The sequence below is a fragment of the Platichthys flesus genome, chromosome 11, assembly GCF_949316205.1.
Source record: "Platichthys flesus chromosome 11, fPlaFle2.1, whole genome shotgun sequence".
Taxonomy (NCBI): Eukaryota; Metazoa; Chordata; class Actinopteri; order Pleuronectiformes; family Pleuronectidae; genus Platichthys; species Platichthys flesus.
In genome coordinates, this window is record NC_084955.1 from 6,357,697 (window position 1) to 6,378,558 (window position 20,862).

General features: G+C 42.3%; 1 protein-coding gene and 1 long non-coding RNA gene across 2 annotated transcripts in view; one reads left to right on the forward strand and one right to left on the reverse strand.

The window, feature by feature from the left end:
* LOC133964858 (uncharacterized) overlaps nucleotides 1-10,676 on the forward strand; it is a 29,134-nt gene extending 18,458 nt beyond the window's left edge. The window contains exons 3-4 of the long non-coding RNA XR_009923828.1: nucleotides 3,005-3,142; nucleotides 10,323-10,676. This is a non-coding gene — a long non-coding RNA (uncharacterized LOC133964858). The remainder of the gene's footprint in view (nucleotides 1-3,004; nucleotides 3,143-10,322) is intronic.
* Nucleotides 10,677-13,540: 2,864 nt separating this feature from the next.
* On the reverse strand, nucleotides 13,541-15,932 carry LOC133964855 (zymogen granule membrane protein 16-like). Its single transcript, XM_062399143.1, has 6 exons — nucleotides 15,876-15,932; nucleotides 15,641-15,693; nucleotides 15,386-15,509; nucleotides 14,667-14,766; nucleotides 14,379-14,468; nucleotides 13,541-14,286 (listed from the first exon to the last, which is right to left on the reverse strand). Exons 2-6 carry the CDS (start codon nucleotides 15,690-15,692, stop codon nucleotides 14,152-14,154), a joined length of 501 nt encoding a protein of 166 aa, XP_062255127.1. The 5' UTR covers nucleotide 15,693; nucleotides 15,876-15,932; the 3' UTR covers nucleotides 13,541-14,151.
* Nucleotides 15,933-20,862: the final 4,930 nt, after the last annotated feature.

Sequence of the window (20,862 nt, forward strand, 5' to 3'; positions counted from 1 at the left end):
GTTAAAGCTTCCCATGCCCCCATTGCAGCGCCACAGCAGGAGCAGAAGTTTTATGGGACCATGGTTTTAATCAATATTTTCATTATCCTTACTGCTTGTCCAATCCCAGCATACATTGGGAGAGAGGGGGGGCACAGGACAGGTCACCAGCCAATCAGAGGGCCGATATACAGGAATAGATACACTCACATTCTCACCTTCGGTCAGTCGAGTCTCAAACTATCCGAACCCCAATCTGCAATTCTTTGGACTGTGGGAAAGAGTCACAATAACTGTTGAAAACACAAGGAAACATGTGGAGAACATATAAGTTCAACATAGACAGGATTCTGTATTAGCTGTAACCAATCCACCAGCGAGTCACAACCATGGTTTTAATCTTTATCCTATGAATGAACAGAATTACTTATCACAGCATCAAGGTCTCACATTCCCCTCTTAACGAGCTCAGAATGTGTTTTCCTCATGGTTTCTTCTCTTGACTGTTTGACCTTCACTGTTGAAAATGGTTAATGTGCAGAGTCTGATACATGAGGAACAGTTTTTACATTCATCTGCTGACGGTGAAAGTTTTCCAGAGTTAAGTTAGTTTAGATATTAGTCAGAATATTGGATGGATATCTTAGTCACATATTACTTGTGTTAACAAGCGATATTAGCATATTCCTTGGTACTGGTATGGTATGAATGTTTAGCTACCTCTTTTTTTGTGTTGAATAATGACATACGACACAAATTATAAATCTAATATATACATACATTTGAGAAATTGTGATCATGGACCATAGATCACATTGTCTTATCCTTTAAACATTGACTCACATCTCCATTATGTTAAACATTGTTTCGTCTAATCAATTTTGTAAATACTGTTATTTTGTTGATAAAATACACTATTGCACTTCTGTCCGTCTTGGGAGAGGGATCCCTCACATGTGGCTCTCTCTGTGGTTTCTATCTTTTTCATTTCTCTTGTTGAGCGTTAAGAGCAGAAGATGTGGGACCTTGTTAAGCCCAATGAGACTAACAGTGATTGGTGAATATGAGCTAAACAAATTAAAATTGATTGATTGATGAATGTAGCATATCAACCTAAATAGTCAATAATAGTAGTTAAAGCAGGGCCGGCCCTAGCACATTTGGCGCTCTAGGCAAGCTTCACTCCTGGCGCCCCTCCCACAAAAAATATTTTTTCAAAGCGATTTTCCACGAAAACTTAATATAAAATTATTTCTTTCTTCGTCGAAGTTGCTTGGACACACACACTCTAACCATAAGCCTCAATGTTTTAGCATGTTCTGACAACACCAGGTACGTACCTCGATTTTTGCCTCATTTAACCCTTATGTTAGTTAAAAAATTCATGTCAAAATATTGGTTGGAGATATATGTTATGGGTCCCAAAATTGATACCACAGCAACAAAGTATATCTCTAGAATACAGCATGAATGCAGGAGCAATAACGACACAGAGCCTTCAGTTCCTCATCCAGACTGCATCTTATTCAGATTAAACACAATTTCTAGTACAAGCATTTCTGTGAGTGTAACTGCATTTTAAAGTGCATAAAACATACATTCAATTATTATGGTGTCTCTTTCCTCCAAACATCTTAATATACATTATCGCTCATAAAGAAATATAAACATTTACAATATAGACCAATTGAACATTAGCTTATAACTGGTCTTTATAAGGCACAATAACAATACATTAATTACAGAGTCTGTGTGTGTCGGAGCTGAACTACACACTGTAAAGTAAACAATATACTAGCGCGACCCGCCTGCAAGACGACGTGCAGGTAAAATAAACACCTATACACGCGAATGTAGCCCCGCCCACCTAGTGCGCGACTGTCTCCCGCCTCACTGCCCAGCGGAGTTTCTAAGTTTTAACAGTCTAAGTAGAAAATCAGAACCACATCAACACGTCTCAATGACACTCGTGGTGATCAAGCGAGGCTTTAGGAGCTAACGTAGGTGACACTCACCCACTACTAACCTGTAGAGTACAGGATGAATGCAGCAGCAGTAAAGACACGGAGCATTCACTTCCTCATCCAGACTGCACCTGGCAGGTGGGCGGAACCCCAAAGAGACAGGACGAGGTGAAACTGCTCCCGTGCCAAACGTTCCTCTTGAGTGCTGCTGTCATTTACTGATTTCTCTAATGAAACTACCTGAAAAAATAGATTTTTTAGATTTTTTTTTGCTCGGCGCAGTTTTTGGCGCCCCCCTCTGAATGGCGCCCTAGGCAACCGCCTATGTCGCCTGTAGGAAACACCAGCCCTGAGTAAAAGTACCACATAAATGTTTCTATTTGTGTAAAGGCACTTGCATTTAAACAATATTAAAAGAAAGTGTACTTGTGTATGAATATATTGTATTCTTCAAAGCAACAGTCTACTATATCATTAAACTGTATAATTTGTTTAATGCAATAATAGTAAAGACTCTTGCATTTTAATAAATGGAGGTAGGGTCACTTATGTAATAGATTACTTAAAATGTTATTAAAAGATAGTAAAAAGCAAAAAGTACTGATATATGTAGTCAAGTAAAAGTAAAATGAACCCGCAAAATGAGTAAGGTAAAGATACATGAAAAATGTATTTTAGTAGAGTGAGGAAGTAAATCCCAGGACTGCTGTAATGTTTTGTGTAATGCATCCCGGCTCCTACATATGAAGCTTGTATGAGATCAACCATTGGGAGAAATAGAAAGGGCCACGGAACGGTAAACCTGTTTTGTCGGGCAGTGCTCTGTAAGTTTCTCGACTTTTTAAATTTCCAAATGAGAGAAAAGTCTTTTTACTTGAATTATCAAATTCGAAAGGGCACAACTCAAACATTTGTTCATGTCGTTTATATTAATGTAAGACTGATCTACAACATCAGTTCATAGAGGGGTGTCTTTGTTAGATTCCGGGACAGGAACACGACTTCCTCTGCTGCAGCGACACTGAAAATACTCACACAAACACACACTCTGTCTGTGTCAGTGCACCATGGAGAGATCCGCTGTGGTGTCGGGCCGCAGGAGTCCCCCAGTACCGGATTACAACACCTTGACCTCCACCTTGGCCTTCGACCAGCATTTCACCACCACCGCTGAGGGAGTTCTCCTCCAGGCTGTAATAGTAAGTGGGATTTAAAGTTTTGAGGTGTTTAAATAACTGTAGAAATGATCAGCAGGTCTAAATGTCAAGTTTACAATACAACTAATTGTTGCAGGTATGTGCTGTCCCTTTAACTTAGTTGTTCTGTTGTGTGACGTAGTACCCCTAAGGATTGTGGGTAGGGCACCTGTGCATGGTGGGTAGGGTGATACATTGTGTGTGACAACAAGAAGTGATGGAGCACTTAGTGCGTTAAGTGTGTGACTCCAGCGGAATAAAGAAAGTGGCGGTGTTAAACTCCCAAAACGACTCCTCCTCCTTGATAAAGTGGTCCGGACGGCTGGTTACCGGCCAGACAACGAGCATAGACAACAGTGAGCTTCCAACTACGGTTGAGAAGCCGAGACACTGCGCCAGAAAGGTAACATTGGGGGCCCGCCCGGGATGACTTCAAGAAAAGTTTGGAGCGGATTAACGGAGGAGATGTCGGCGCTCGGAGCTAATGCTAATGCTAACGTCGTGAGACCATACTCCGACACAAACCCGTTTCTGGTGGACATTCTTGACTGTGATAGGTCCTGAGCCTGTCACCTTGAAGAGAGGGATGGTTGCAGGGTAGGGCTGCACGATATGGGCAAAATATGATATCCCGATATTTTTTGGCTGAATGGCGATATACGATATATATCTCGATATTTTCTATAGAGTGGGTTAGATGTTTTTTTTTAAGTCAAAAGCCACATGTGAGACGTTGCAAGCACCTTTAATAAAACACAGATCAGTATATGACTGCAACATATATCAACATGTGATTTTGTATAGTCATTTTCACCAGAATGGAACATGGAACTCTGGCTGGCACATGTGCCAAGTGCAAGAAAGGTAAATTGAATGAACACATGAACACATGAACAGAACAGTTTTTATGCTTCTTAACAAAATAAATAAAATCTTTAAATCTCTTTGACAAATTATGTGGTGCCAACATCTAACATTGTGTGAAATAACAAATATATTAAATAGTTTTATATAAATGAGGCAGTCATCTGCGCAAGATGACTGCCTGTGTGACTTTCGTAGAGGGGGCGTGTCTGCAGCACCGGACTTTTCATCTCCCAGTCTGCTGTGATGAAGTGAGCGGTTATTGTCACATAGCTCACCGTTCCCCTTGACGTCCACCCGTCTGTTGTGAGTGCAACAGAGGGTGCTACAGATAGTTCATCCACAACTTTTTTCTTCTCCTGCTCATAAAGATCTGGCACAATCTTTTCGCTGAAGTGGGTTCGCGACGGAATGTCGTAACGTGGCTCGAGCACGTTCAACATGTATTTAAAACCCTCGTTTTGCACAACCGAATATGGCCTCATGTCTGCAACTATAAACACACCAATAGCGTTTGTGATAGCTTTAGCCCGGTCGGTTTGTGCAGGAAGGGGCTGTTTAAATGCTGCGGTGATAAGCGGTTGTTGAGCCGCTTTCGGTTTCACTCCTGTCAGTGAAACACCGGGGTGATGTCGCTGCAAATGCGTGGCCATGCTAGATGTGTTTCCACTGTTGTATGGCTTTCTTATGCCACAGTGCCTACACACCATCACGGTTTTATCCACTAACCTCTTTCCTTCATCATTAACTTTGACAGGGAAGCCAAAATGCTCCCAAACAGGGGATTTAAATGACGCGGGGTGTTCAAGCTCCTCCGTTCCTCCGCTCGCCATGACCACGCCGTGTGTGGACTGAACGTGCGCACAATATTTTTTTCTCCATAAATCAATCCGCGGATGATGTGTGTGCCGAACCGAAATAATTGATCCGAACGGATCACGGATCAATGATGATCCGTTGCACCACTAGCGCTAACAGTCTCCCAAGGCAAACGCAGACGCTTGAGGCGAAACTGACCATTTTAACGCATATATCGATATAAACGATATTGTCAAATCTTGTATCCCCGTGGAAATTATATCGATATATCGTAAATAGCCGATATATCCTGCAGCCCTATTGCAGGGTTCTCCAGCCAGCAGAGGTGTTGGGGGAGCTGGATCCCCAACCGACTGAGGCCCGAGCAGCACCTGCGCCCACTGACGCCCCATCTACCTACGTACCCAGACACCTACAGGACCTGTATGCTGAGAGTGGTGCCCGACTCTCTGAGGAAGACAGAGTCCGGCTAGCTGGCGTATTACGTACGTATGGAGATGTCTTCTCGACGGGTCCTACAGACCTTGGCCGCACTAGCCTAGTGCAGCATGATATATTGACCAGCCAAGGGCCACATGTAAAACAGACACCACGCAGGATGGCCAGAGACAAACAGATTGCAGCAGATCAACAAGTGCAACAGAGCCTAGAGACTGGAGTAGCACGACCCAGCAACAGCAGCTGGGCTGCCCCAATTGTAATGGTGAAGAAAAAGGACCAAAGCACACGACTATGTGTGGATTATAGACTCCTCAATGAAAGAACTATTAAGGATGCTTATCCCTTACCACGTATCCAGGACACGTTGGACACTCTTTCCAATGCCAAGTATTTCAGCACACTGGACTTAACATCAGGCTACTGGCAGGTTGAGTTGACACCAAGAGCCCGTAAAGCTGCAGCTTTCTGCACCTGCAAAGGATTATTCGAATGGAATGTGATGCCTTTTGGATTGTGAAACGTGCCTGCCACGTTCCAAAGATTAATGGATTGGGTGCTGGCTGGGCTGCAGTGGGAAATGTGCCTGGTATATCTCAACGACATCATCGTCCTGGGGAGGGATGGCGCAGACATGCTAGAACGACTCAGCCAAGTTTACACCAGGCTACGTGAAGCTAATCTCAAGCTGAAACCAGCAAAGTGCTGCCTGTTCCAGGAAAAGGTGGCCTATCTAGGGCACATTGTCTCTGCACAGGCAGTAGCAACTGACCCTGAGAAGGTGAAAAAGGTGGCAGGTTGGCCTGCACCTCCTAACATCTCTACAAATTGACGAGGTACGTCAATTTGTAGGCCTAGCTTCCTATTACAGATGATTTGTAGAAAACTTTGCTACCATAGCTAAGCCGCTCCACGAACTCACCAAAAAGTATGCATGCTTTAACTGGACAGAAGAATGCCAGGGAGCATTCAATGAACTGAAAGAACATCTGACAACAGCTCCTGTCCTAGGCTACCCCCTTGACAGCGGTGAGATGCTTCTCGACACTGATGCAAGTGACTGTAGGATCGGAGCGGTCCTCTCCCAAGTTCAAGGGGGCGAGGAGAGGGTGTTAGCCTATGGAAGCATGAGGCTGTCAGCCACAGAACAAAACTATTGCAGATGAGAACTCCTGGCAGCCATAGAGTTCACCTCACACTTCAGACAGTATCTGTTAGGAAGAACGTTCACACTCCGAACTGATCACAGCAGCCTGCGCTGGTTAACCAGGTTTAGGGAACCAGACGGGCAACTCGCTCGCTGGCTTGAGAAGCTGGCAGAGTACGACTTTCAGGTGGTCCATCGCCCAGGGAAGCACCACCAAAACGCTGTCGCACTCTCCAGGAGGCCCTGCAGAGAGTCATGCCCCTGCACGATGCCAGAGCCTGAGCAAAACAATGACCATTTCCAGCACAAAGGGGTCCAGTGTGACCTGACAGACATCACAGCTGAAGTCACCATGGTGATTCCGACAGAGAAACCTCTAGTGGGGGTAGAGGACGCCTGTAGTGAGGACCTGTTACATCCAAGCATCAACTGGGTGAGTGAGCCTCCCAACACCAACTTATTCGCTGGTTGGACTCAAGAACAGCTTAGCACTGCCCAGGAGTCTGATCCTGACATAGGACCAGTGAAGAAATGGATGGATGAAGGGAGAGACAGGCCACCATATGCAGACATAGCACACTGAAGCCACCCTTCAGAAAATCCTGGCTACCACTGCGGAGAGATGTCACTGGGACTGGGATCTGATGATTCCCTATGCACTCATGGCTTATAGAGCAACCAAACATAGCTCCACAGGACTGACCCCAAACATGATGCTCATTGGAAGAGAAATCACTGAGCCAGTTGACCTGGTCGCTGGTTTGCCACCTGACAGTGACAATGAAAACACCCCACCAGAGTATGTCATGCAGCTCAGAGAACGGCTAGAGCTGTCTCACCAGCTGACATGAGAAGCTCTGGGGAAATCTTCTGAACGTGCTAAAAGACAGTACGACAAAAACATCTGTCGAGTCCAACACAAGGTCGGAAATGCTGTCTGGCACCTGATTAAAGGCACCAAAAGAGTTAAAGACAGGGTACGAAAGTTTCTTCCAGCATATGAGGGCCCCTACTTCATCGTGGGCCTACTGGACGACTTGATCTACAGGATTAAAAAGAGCCCAAGAGCCAAGGCCAAAGTAGTCCACCACGACAAGCTCAAACCCTAATATTCCAGGGCCCCGCTGGACAACAGCTGGGTCTTCAACGACACTGACACCTGGGCAGCTGTAGAGGTGGAGCCCCCTCAGCCAGATCTCAACTCATCTTACACAGTCATCGGGCCCCTCAACCTGTGGGATACACCATCAGACACAAAGGATCCTGCTGTGGAGGACCTCCAGGGCCACAGTTCTTCGTCCCCTGCTACGCCGGACATCTGCCTGTTTCCTGACCACCATTCTCAGTCACAGCTGGATGAGGCTGGGACTCAGCATCTGGTTAGGGGAGCAGCAAGTGACTCCCCTCTGCCAATTACCTCTGCCCGGAGGTCCCAGCGGACCAGAGGAGCACCAGACAGGTTTGGTAACTTGGTGGGTCACTAAAGTGTGCAAAGCCTTCAACCTGAAGGCTTTATTGTTATTGTTTTGAATTCGCTATACAATATGTCGCCATGGAGATCACAGTATGAGAGTAAACAACCGGAAAGAAGGTGGAATGTTTATTGTTGTTTGACAACAGTATCATTTTAGTCCCATTTTCAAGTTTAAGGTAACTGGAACGATTAATAGCGTCACTATATTCAGTATGTGTGTCACAGACATCTTTGTTTTGCATAAAAAAAAAGGATCTATGCAGTATGCTTCAAGGACATTATATGGACATTGCCTCCTGCTTTAAGCTGTTTCCACTGGGTAAAGATGCCTTCAAGAACTGTGGGAATTCAGGGCTATTGGTTATGGGGAATGTGTTTGTACCATTTATGTCTCATGCTTTTCCTTTATAATGTATACATGCTGGAGTGATGTTAAGGGTTTAGTCATCATCCAGGTGGGGGTAGTGTTGCAGGTATGGCCTGTCCCTTTAACTTAGTTGTTGTGTTGTGTGACGTAGTACACCTAAGGATTGTGGGTAGTGCACCTGTGCATGGTGGGTAGGGTGATACATTGTGTGTGACAACGAGAAGTGATGGAGCAAGTGGCGGTGTTAAACTCCCAAAACGTCTCCTCCTCCTTTATAATGTTGTCCGGATGGCTGGTTACCGGCCAGACAACGAGCCTAGACAACAGTGAGCTTCCAACTACGGTTGAGAAGCCGAGATACTGCGCCAGAAAGGTAACATAATGATAACAATTTAATATTGGATCATTCAAGATTCAAGATTCGAGTTTTATGATCAAATGCACAGAGATCACAATTAACTGGCAATGAAATGCTTGAGTCACAGGCTCTCTTCTAACAATGCTCAAGAATTAAAAAAACAAAGACAAAATTTAATCAAATGGGGTAAAATAGAATATCAAAAATTTAAAATAAAATATATATATATATATATATATATACAGCTTAAGAAAGAAAAAAAACAGTAGTGCAATTTTGTGCAATAGTGCAAATATGCCACGGTGCTTATATAGTGCCCTATATGGATGGTAGCGCCGTCCTGGTGATTTGCTGGGCAGACTTCCCCACCCTCTGTAAAGCCTTACGGTTAAGGGCGGTGCAGCTGCCATACCAGGCGGTGATGCAGCCAGTCCGGATGCTCTCTATGGTACACCTGTAGAAGTTGCAGAGGATCCTGGAGTCCTTGTGGAGCTTCCACAGCCTGCGGAGGAAGAAGAGCCGCTGCCTGGCCGTCTTCCTGATGGAGTCTGTGTGATGGATCCAGGACAGGTCATCACTGATTTTGACCCCGAAGAACCTGAACTCACGGAGGGCGATGTTGAGCCCAAGGTCTCTGAGCTTGTTGACGAGCTTCAGGGGCACGATGGTGTTGAATGCTGATCATAAGCTGATAATCAACGTAGTTTTAATTATTTATCAGAAGAGTATGTCACACTTAAAAACCAGACACAGTGTAATCTCTGTTTAGGTTGTTTCTATTCCACTGTTTAATTGTATAGATTTGTACAGAAACATATAAAAGCAGGTTTTGCACTAGAGAAAAAACGTCTTAATCAACCAGGCAAATCTCCTCTTCCTCCTTTCTCTCCTTCATTGTTTCCCTTCCTTTCGAAATCAGTTGATTGTAACACTTTTTAATAAGTAGAATGGAATTGAACACTCTAAAGCTGCTTAATTTGGAAATTGTACAGCACACTGTAAGATTGAATTTTAGGTTTATGCAGCCATATTCATAGATATTAAATTTATTTAACTTCATAACAAAATCAATTTATATTTCAGTGTAAAAGAAATCGAAGTGGTTTTGAAGTTGCGTTTCACACCAGAAACTCTTTTCTTCCTGTGATATGAAACATGCATTAGGAATTCTTGAGACAGGAAGGGTGGATTTGGTGAAGTGCTCCATGGGAGCAAAGCGATTTCGCCACTGACCACCTTTGCACTTTCATGCAGTGGAGAGGGAAAATGCTGGAGGTGAAATTGGTCTGTGAACAACATGTGAATACAAGAGACAACCATCAAATCGAAAAATAGAATAAAAAATGACACAAAATGGAAAATTCGTCCATCAACCAGTGTCGCCTGTGTATTTATCCCAAATATGAGAAGAGCCTGTCTCGGTTTGGTTAAATCAAGTATTTATTAAGAAGCAATGAAATGGGGAGAAAAGTAACAGAAAAGCAATGGGCACCCAGAAAAGCAATGGGCCGCACAGCCCATAGTGCCGCACAGCAATGGGCTGTGCGGCACTAGAGGGCCGCACAGCCCCGGCCCTCTAGCATCACCGGGCAGTAAAGACTTGTATCGCACGGACGGCGGTTGTAATATTTTATAATAGTAGGTATAATTCGCCTTCTTATTAATATTTTCAGTTTGTCTGTTAAGTTTTGGTTACTAATTCTCTTCTCTTTTCAGAACTCTGCCACTCCCCTCCTGCTCTGCACCTTCCTTATTCCTCTTATCCCTTCACCGGCTCCGCCCACAGATGAACCTGTCTTCCATTCTCTCATTAGTCTCCCCTCTATATCTGCATGCCTGTTCCCCTTGTCCTCTGCCAGATCGCTTAGTGTGTTCGTGCCTAATCTTTCCAGCGTTACTTTCCTGATTCCTGCCTGCCTGATCTCCAACGTGACCTGACTGCTTTTCCCCTGGATTCCTCTTCTGCCTGCTCCTTGTCGGTTTTGTTTGCTTCGGACTGACTACCTGGCTCCTGACCTCTGCTCTGTCTACACTGGATTATCTCTGGCCTGCTCCTTATTGGATTTGTTTGCATCGCTTCTGCCAGCCCTGACACGCCGGGCAAAGTTTTCACACCATGACAGTTGAATTTTGTGAAATATTAAACAAGCCTTAATTCAGCTGACGCCTTGTGGGTCAGTGCTGATGTCACTGGAGTAAAGAATGTTTGTTTAAAAATTTGCATCCTCCAAACCAAACAATGCCTTTCTATCTGCCCGTCACAACTTGGGGCAGCTGCTTGAACTCTGTGTGATGTTGAATAAATCTAAAGGGAGTTATGCTTTAATATAAAAAGTTAGAAATGAGAACAAGTTAAAGTACGGTGTATATTATGTCACAGATTCACAGTCTCACAACAGACAGCAGCTCTTATCAGACCTTTTATCAAGACAGGTGTGAGACTGACCAGCGATGTGACGCACATTCTAACCAACTTCAAGATTAACAATAAGCAGCAACGTTTATTATAAGTCATTGTGTAAAGGCCATATATGTGACCCAACTGCTCCTGCCCCCACCCTCCATTTATTTAGATTTCAGTTCTATTGCAGAGACACACAAACAGACAAACTTTAAAATCCCAACAACAGCTCAAATGCTACATTTCATGTCCCACATTTACTGAATCTCCTTTACTGAGAAACTGAGTCAAATGTTTGCTCAGCTTGTTTAGATAGAAGACTTGATTTTGGTCTTCAGTTAATAATCCCCATTAAGCAATGTGTTATGTCTAATCCCCTCTCTTCTCCTATCTTCCCGTTTTTCTCGTTAATATTGTTTTTGATTACCAACCAAGAGACCGCTGGTTTGTCGGGGGTCTCTGGAGGAATGGCGTCCCCGGGAAGCCTCCTCCGTCAATCCGGCAGGGAGTGAGGAAAGTCCAGGCCGGGAGAGGACATTAGGGTGGAGGAGGTCTTGCTGGCTGTGGGCGAACAGGTAGGACACGATAATGTAGTTTTCGCCTCCAGAATGAGCAGAGCAGTGGTGGTGTTTTTAAAAGAAGAACGCCAGGTGCACCAGTTGATTGAGAGTGGCCTGTTAATTAGGGAAGGCTTTGTGCAGGTGAACCCGCTTTCGGTTCCCGCAAACCGTATCACACCGTGGTCCGTGTTGCGGATCACACCGTGATCGGCCTTTTTATCTGTAATTCACAGCTTGTGTCTTTGTCTCCTCTAGTCCCTGTGTTTCAACTGCAGCGCAGCAGCTCTCTATCTAGCGACAGCAGTAGCAGATGCTCTGACTGTCAACCAGGCCACTAAGGGGCGGCACAACTACAACTGCTGGGTCGCATCTACAGTAGGAGATTTCCTGTAATTATATGTGCAAATGTTTTCTCTTTTGTTAGGGCCCGGTCACAAAACATTCACTTCCTGCAGCGAGGCAAATCAAAGTGTGTAGGTCAACTTTAGTGAACGATAATGGTATGTGTGACCAGGCCCTTTCACCTATAGTTGATAATATGTAAGGATAATATAATAGTACATTTCTTAGTATTTGTTTTTCACCACCAAGCTGAATTTATAATGTTTTCCTCCTTGTGTTTGTCATCTCTTCTGGACCTCTCACTCCTCCAGTTCTTTGCCACTCTGACCACACTGTGCTATGCAGGAAGCAGCTACCTGAGTTTCCACGCCTGAAAAACCACAGAGGAGGAGCACTAGTTTAATTAAGTTCCCATCAACCAAGGAGGTGCATTACCGAGGAATGGACATGAAGGGAATATCAGATGACAGGAGATCAAGCTTCGAACAAGATGCTTCAGTTCAATCTAAACTTGAGAGAAGACTGTAAATGATCTTGATGGAATGTAGAGTATTTGACAGGTAATTCAGTAAAGTTCATTGAAGACATACGATGAAGATGAAAGATGAAACAAAAAGCTGCTTTCAAAATGCATGTGGTTATTTGTGCTTAGTGGTGTCACACTGAAGTCATCTACACTCATCAGTGCTCTTGTGTCGAAACAAAAGAATAAGACATTTAAAACAAATTACATATTGTGAAGGTGTGTTGTGGACAAACAGAGTCAGTTTTTCTTTTGATTATTTGTCATGCAATCTACTTTTACCTTTACTACTGCAGACACAGTTAATCAGTGGTTCTTCTCAAGGTTAAACTTCTATAGCGCATATCTTCATCAATAGTCTCCTTAAATTAAGTCAAAGTGCAGCAAATTTTGCATACTCAGTTATCAGTTCCCTAAATATGCCTTTTTCCTCAACAGCCATGAATTGCTTCTGGGAAAATGGCAAATATGTCAAAAAGTGCAAAAACTTACTTGGCAGAGATAACCACAACTGACAAAACAAACAAATGGTGCCCTCATGACCAGATTCAACACATTCAGAGTCAGTCACACAAATGTTTAAGTAGCAGAACGTTTCATTTCGAGTAGTTTGTGTTTAAGATCATTAATCTACCTTCTAGTGTTGAACAAATGAAGAGACGTTGAAAACATTCTGAGGAAAAGCTGCAACGCAGACAGAGGTCAGGCCGTGAATATGTAGCTTCAAACTGACCATGTTTAATTGGCTGGTTTGAAACAATAAATAAAAATCTTCTTGAAATGGGTAAATGATGATTGAAATAACGTTTGGCTCCCTATTTGTTGTTAATGTAAGCTTTAGTATTTATAAGTCACTGTGCCACTCTGAGAGCTGCTGGTATTTCTTATTGCATCTGCCACAATCTGACACACACTGGCAACGTTGACACTGTTATGTTTTCTTTTGTGTTCCTCAGTGCATGGGTTGACATTGTGAATCAATATCTGATGGATTTGGACCAAGCATTTAGTTTATTTTGGCTCTCTTGTGTGACATACTCAGGTAATTGTATGAGAGCTATGAGATATGTATCAACTAGATTATAAGAACGATGAATAATTCAGTCTCCTCCCTCCGTTTGGAGTTTTGGTTTTTGGAGGGAGAGTGGTGATTGGTAAGGGGTATGGATAGGGAAAATGATTACACATTTGAACAGTGTTTGCATGCACACGAATTTTAATAAGTTTCAAATTGTACATTTCTCCAACCATTCAAAATATGCATGAATGAAAACCATACAGTCTTTTCAATAATCCCCCTTTATCATAACAATTGAATCTTCTCCAAATATACTATATGATTTTGATTAAAAGCGACAAACATTTCTGGTTTGTTTCTTTCAGGAATACAGATGAGCAAAGTTCTTTGAATAAATGCCCCTTTATGTGATACATAGAAAAGTATATAGACTGATATGTGCTTGTTTAGTATAAATGCACCACAGAGTCACAGAATGAGTTTATATAGAGCCTTCACCATTAAGTCTTAGTTTCTTTACTCATAAAACAATGGTTCATATTCAATTGTAAAATGTATTGCTCCGAAAGTGTGGTGAAATTACCTAGTGCACATTTGTCAACCCTTGTTGGTCACTAATTTACAGGTAGATCAGTGACAACTTTGGATTATTCCATCAAACCAATCATTAGTACACCACCACTCAGCTTTGAACTCATGCATTATTCGCTAGTGCTATTGCTATTGAGCCCAGTTGCCCAGTGAGCTCCCAGTGCAGTGATCCCATTGCCGTTATGTCGGCCGCTCAGCATTCGCAGCTCTGATTCCGGGTGGGTCGGGTAGAAGTTGAATGATTTCTGCAACACAACATTATTATATAATTGTAATGTTATTGCATGACCACAAGCAGTCGTATTGATAATTCCAATATAGAAAATATGTAGAAGACCTGATAAGGCTGGCCAGCTGTCAGGGATCGCCCTCTGGAGGTTATGAATATCAGCTGATAGATGTAATTGCTGTGGTATTTACCAGAGACCTGAAACAAGAGAAACAATGTAAACAAACTACCATGGTTTGTTGTTGTAGTTAGTACTCAATAAGTTAATACATGATGTCAAAAAATTCTGTAATTGTCATTTCAATGAAAATATCATAAATCTAGTTCTTGAAATTATTGGAACTTTTTGTTCATTGTTAAGTAGTTTTTAATTTTAGTACCGATGAAATCTCTAACCTGAACAACGCCCTCTCCATCAAAAAGGGACATCTCAAGCATTGGGCCATATACTCTTCCAAATACTTTAGACCAAATGTAGTTATGGCGCAGCTGGATACTGCAAGGAAACAGAAGAAACACACAGTGAACTAAAAAAAATTATACATAGAGTCTTGATATCTTACTCAATTAAACAATAAAAGTAGAATAAAGAAAATGCACAGAAAGGGGTGATAAACACTGGCACGTGTTGTAAATATGTGTGAATAGTCTGTAATTATATAACTCTTCAGTTCAGTTTCTTTTGTTGTTTTCAAAAAGCCTCCTGTGGACAGGTGTTGTAAACTAGCATTTATGCTAATACACTGTAAACAATGCATCTGGTTCGTCCAATGACATTGTCATGTCCATGTCCAGATAAAATAAAATCAATCAATCTTTTCTAGTCTTCATGCACTCAAAACCCTTTACAGAACAGTTTTCACCTATTCACACACACATTAATACAGTGCATCTATGTGCAGTATTTTTTAGGGGGTTCTTGCCCAAGGACACTTCTCCATGAGGGATGGGAAAGATTAGGATCGTTCTGGTTGGAGATATAATATAACGTATAACTTATAACATCACTATATTGTCACAACTCAGGATTTTAAATGTGTCCCATTTAAAACTTACGATGAAACAATTTTCACAATATAACATTTTCTTAATAAATGAAAGGAAGACAGACTAACCCGGTGATGTATTGAGATTGGATTTCCCAGACCCTGATCCCTGTGATCCTTCCCTTTGCTGATGAGGCAAAGGCAATCCCACCACCACCAACGGAACCAGAGTAGGAGTAGTCTGCCGTGTTGGCTGCAGTGGAAAAAATTAGTATGACGTGAGGGACAAACTTCATTTCTTGATTAAACCATCCATATAGAAATATCTTGAATGTAGGATGTGTTCAAAGTCCAGTAATTGTGTAAAAAGGCTTAATTTCGTACGTTTTACCAGGCAGCTGGCAAAGAGCCCAACGAAGAACAGGAGGGAAAGCATTCTGGTGACAATAAAGAGCAATAGTATTATCTACATTAGTTATTTTTTCAATTCAACTTAGTAGAAGCAGTGACTAAACATTATTTTAATCATAATACATTTAATATAAATTACATTTAATATAAATTAAATGTATTAAATAAGAATCTTTCAAACTTAAATAATTGGGTTCATCCAACTTACCTTCTAGTACCTGTGTGAGCATACTGAGCAGAGGATGAGCAGACCCTGTGACACTGGCATTTAAATACCTTTAGCTACCTATCTTGCTCACCACTCAAACAAACAACATTCCAACTTGATGGCCTGTGATTGGATGAACAAAAGCTGAGCTTTTTTTGATTTCACGGAAAAGCTTTTGGTTACTGGAATTAAATTATGAACCCGGAAGAGAATTTTGAAAGCCATATTTAGGTTTATTTTGTTCAGCAGGATGTTTTTCCACCAGGCTAAATGGAAAAATCCATTGATGTGAATCTGTTTATGATTGTTTCAGTAAGTAGAGCTGTTTGTTTTATAAGTGGATATTAGCCAGTATAATTCTTGTTGCTCTCAAATGCTTCAGAATCCCAACAATTTCATAAGAAATATTTTGGCAATAAAGCAAACAAAAAATTACATTACATCACCAGATTTGTGAATTATGCTCAAACTTGCCCTCCATAAAATACTTAACAGCTCTGCAGGAGCATTGACTCAACAGGCCAGCCCTGTGTAGCAGTCAGTGGGGGCTGGGGCAGTGTTTTCAGGTTAAAAAATGTCTTCTTCTACGTCCTCTGATAAACTGCAGCAGCGGTCACCAACTGTGTCCCACTGTGGGTCAAAGTCACCACCAGATCATATTGATGATTAGATATTTGTATGTCACCGTTTTGGACACAGACACAGATGGACTGACCCACAATGGTTTTTGATCTCTAGTCATGGCAACAACAATCATAGTCACTGTCAGTTCCACAATTTGTCCACAGGGTAAAAGCACAAAATTGTGCTTTTACCCTGTGAGCCGGGAGCATATATAATGCAATGTTGCTGCATTATATCAATGCAGCAACATTGATATAAATAAATGTTGCTGCATTTATTTATATCAAGTTCAATTGCACAGTTTTTTATGTTCTTATTTGTGAACTTTGATCTGAAGATTACTTAACAGAAATGCAATGTATGAAAAAAATAACAGATGTTGAATAAACCATTAAAAACAAAGTCAGTTTAATTTCAAGAAAAACATTATCATGACTCACTAATGACAATTATTCATATTATTCACGATATGGAAAGTTGGTAAAACAGAGATCACAGGGTTGTACACATGTTACTGGTATATACAAATAATGCAATTAACTCAAAAGTTGATCCACCTTCCTATAGTTCATATTAATTGTCCTCCTGTGGACAAGTGACACTCTTCAGAGCTACATAAAACCAGGAAGTAACACAAAACAAATGTTCCTAATGATTGTTTCAACTGGTTCTACTGGACTAACCTGGAGTCCTTGGCCGACATGTATCACATGTACTTCCCTGTACCTTTTACCAAAACTATTTGTACATGAGACACAGAGAGAGGAGGGAGGAGATTTGATTCATGATAAATCAAGACTTCCTTGTGAGCACATCAGAAAATCCCCTGCCAGGTGGCCTATGTGGATTGAATTATTTGGCATAGTTTTATTTTAAAGTGTTTTTAATCACACCCTACCTACTTGTATCTGGGGTCATGATTTTCCATTCATGATGGTTATTGATTTCTTAATGCCAACCTCAGACATATTGTGGCGTGCACTCATGGGTGTGTCCTCTCACCCAGTGGGTTGATGGGTTATGTTAGAGGCTGTAGCTATATATACTTCCCGTATGGGGAACATGTGCTAGTTCTTCCTTGCTACTGAATACACGACAGTAAACAGTACCTGCGTCTCTGCCTTTCCTTGTCTTGCCACAATATCATAAATGTGCATCTCAGAGATTGGCTGATGCTGCATTTTTTAAGCTGCAGTCATTGCTGTCAATGGATCTGTCAACAAAGAGCAGCTTACTGCTCCGTGACCACAGTTGACCTACAGAGGTGGCTGGTCCATCATCGTGAAAGAAAGTCACAAAGCACCCGACCACCAGGAGAGGGGGTTGGAGACTTAAAATTACATTTTTAGAAATGTTCCAAAGACAATAGTGTGGATTGAGATCACGTCAGAAAAGACATTTCTGGCCCATCCCTTTTCTTTATCTGCTGATTGGTCACAAAGTCAAACCTGTCAAACTGCTGAGGAGGAAAATCGTCATCTTTAAATTTCTCAGATGTTGCAGTTTGTGTTCCTTGAACACCTGAAAAATAGCCTCTTCTTTACATGCTGCTATTCCAACACTGGTGTGTGTGTGTGTGTGTGTGTGTGTGTGATTGTGTGTGTGTGTGTGTGTGTGTGTGTGTGTGTGTGTCAGTGACAATGGGGTTTTGTGTTACTGCAGCCGAGTGGAAACACACACCATGAAGACAGGGACAGAACAGGGGGGAAAGAATTAGAGGGATCGAAGAGTAAATCCAGTGGAGTGATGAAGACGATGAAGAGGCAAGAGTTTGAAAACGTAATAAAAGCCCTGTCATTTCCAGCAGAGACTTGACACCTCGACGTCTGTCTCTCCACACTCACAGAATACAAGGTACAATGTACAGAGTGAACCTCAGCTACAAAGAGAGGCGGTGGTCTAGTGGCAGAAACTTGAACTATGGGCAGAAAAGGTCTCTGGTTCATCTCTGGTTTGACTCTAAAAAGACGAACCTGGATGGATCTGTCCAAAAATCCAAGAGGATTCTCCCTACACTGTCTAGTGCCCCTGAGCAAGGCACCTTACTCCCCCAACATCTGCTCCCTGTGCACCGTACATGGCTGCTCACTGCTCTGTGTGTCCTGCACCAGATGTGTTAAAAGCAGAGGTTAAATTTCCCTTCCATTGCATGAGTGTGCCTTTGCATGTCTGTGCATGTGTTTGGGATAAATAAATGTATCTTAATATCTTAATCTTAAAGGGTACAATTCTGCACATTTAGGTTGGTTGCATAATTGCCCCTCTGGAGTCTGTAGAAAACTAATACCAGAGGAGAGGCTGACAGTAGCCTAAATTAGCTTGCAGTCCGACAATCCGAGTCCACATCAAGGGGAAGACCGAAGACTCTTAAGACGCTCTCACACATAGCCTCAGCAGTCTCGAGAGCCGAAGGGAGTGTGGGCAGGGGGACAAACAGACAGGCCTTAGAAAAGCGTTCGACAATCAGCAAAATAACAGTGTTTCCCTGGGAGAGGGGAAGACCTGTAATAAAGTCCATGGATATGTGGGACCGGGGTCGCTTGGGGATGGGTAGAGGGTTAAGGAGACAATGGGGGGACTCTAGATTCCTGCCCATTCCTGGGTGGCCGGTCAGACGCGGAGAATGCCCCCACTGCAGAACCTTGGTCCGCACCACAGTGGGGACATACAACCGGTTGGAGGGTCCGTCCCAGGGATCTGGCTCTCTCTTCTGGGCTTGGCGCACCAGTGTCTTGACTCCCCATCGGACAGGAGCAACAATCCACGAGCGCAGGTGGATGGACGCTTGAACTCTTTCAGCCTCTGATCTATGAAACAGTCTCGAAAGGGCGGGCCGGACCAATAAGCTGAACTCAATTCTACTCAATTCTATTTGATAAGCTTCTACAGGTAAGAGTAAATGTTATGGTTAGGCAATGAAAAAGTGAGGCAGGCAAAGTAATAACGCTAACATTATATCACACTTTAATCAACACTTAGAACAGTTGTGAACAAAATATGCAAATTGTTTTCAGTATTTCAAAGAAATGAATTAAATTTATACAAAGTGGTATTACTATTTGCATATAGTCTAATCACCCCATTTGCTGGTTTTCATTTTTTTTTCTTGTTCAGTGAGAGAAATCTAGTCTGTTTTTGGCATGAACAAGTGCACAGAAGTCAGGATGAATATCTGAGATGGATATGCGAAGGACATCTGACAGGTGATCATCAGTGAGAGAGGATCTGCATCTGGACCGAGTGTGATTGTTTCACACAATGAAACAATCTAGTCAACACACATGTGACAGGGAAAACAAGAACACTGAGGACCCCACATGGTCGTGAAGGGTATAGCAGTCTAAAAACCCTGAAAATAAACACAAATAGTTTCAGTTGTTCGGGTGGACAAGCAATAGCATGTTGATCAAAAAAGGAGCAGAAGTTTGATGGGACCATGGTTTTAATCAATATTTTCATTATCCTTACTGCTTGTCCGATCCCAGCAGACATTGGGAGAGAGGGGGGGCACAGGACAGGTCACCAGCCAATCAGAGGGCTGATATACAGGAATAGATACACTCACATACCCACCTTTTGTCAGTCGAGTCTCAAACTATCCGAACCCAAATCTGCAAGTCTTTGGACTGTAGGAAAGAGTCACAATATCTGTTGAAAACCCATGGAAACATGTGGAGAACATACAAGTTCAACATAGACAGGATTCTGTAACAGCCCTAACCACTCCACCAGCGCGTCACAAGCCTGGTTTTAATCTTTATCCTATAAATTAACAGAATTACTTATTAGAGCATCAATTTCTCACATTCCCCTCTTAACGAGCTCAGAATGTGTTTTCCCCATGGTTTCTTCTCTTGGACGTTTGACCTTACTGTTGAAAATGGTGAGTTAAGTGTGTGTAGATATTAGTCGGAATATAGGAGGGATATTCTAGTCACATATTACTTGTGTTAACAAGGGATATTAGCATATTTATTGGTACTGTATGAATGTTTAGCTACCTCTTTTTGTGTCGAATAATGACATACGACATTGATTATACATTTGATATATACATAAATTTGAGAAATTGTGATCATGGAGCATAGATCTCAATGTGCGGACGGACATTGTCTTATCCTTTAAACATTGACACACATCTCCATTATGTTAAACATTATTTCTTCTAATCAATTTTGTAAATACTATTATTTTGTTGAAAAAATACACTATTGCACTTCTGTCCATCCTGGGAGAGGAATCCCTCACATGTGGCTCTGTCTGTGTTTTCTATGTTTTTCATTTCTCTTGTTGAGTGTTAAGCGCAGAAGATGTGGCACCTTGTTAAGCCAAATGAGACTAAAAGTGATATGTGAATAGGGAA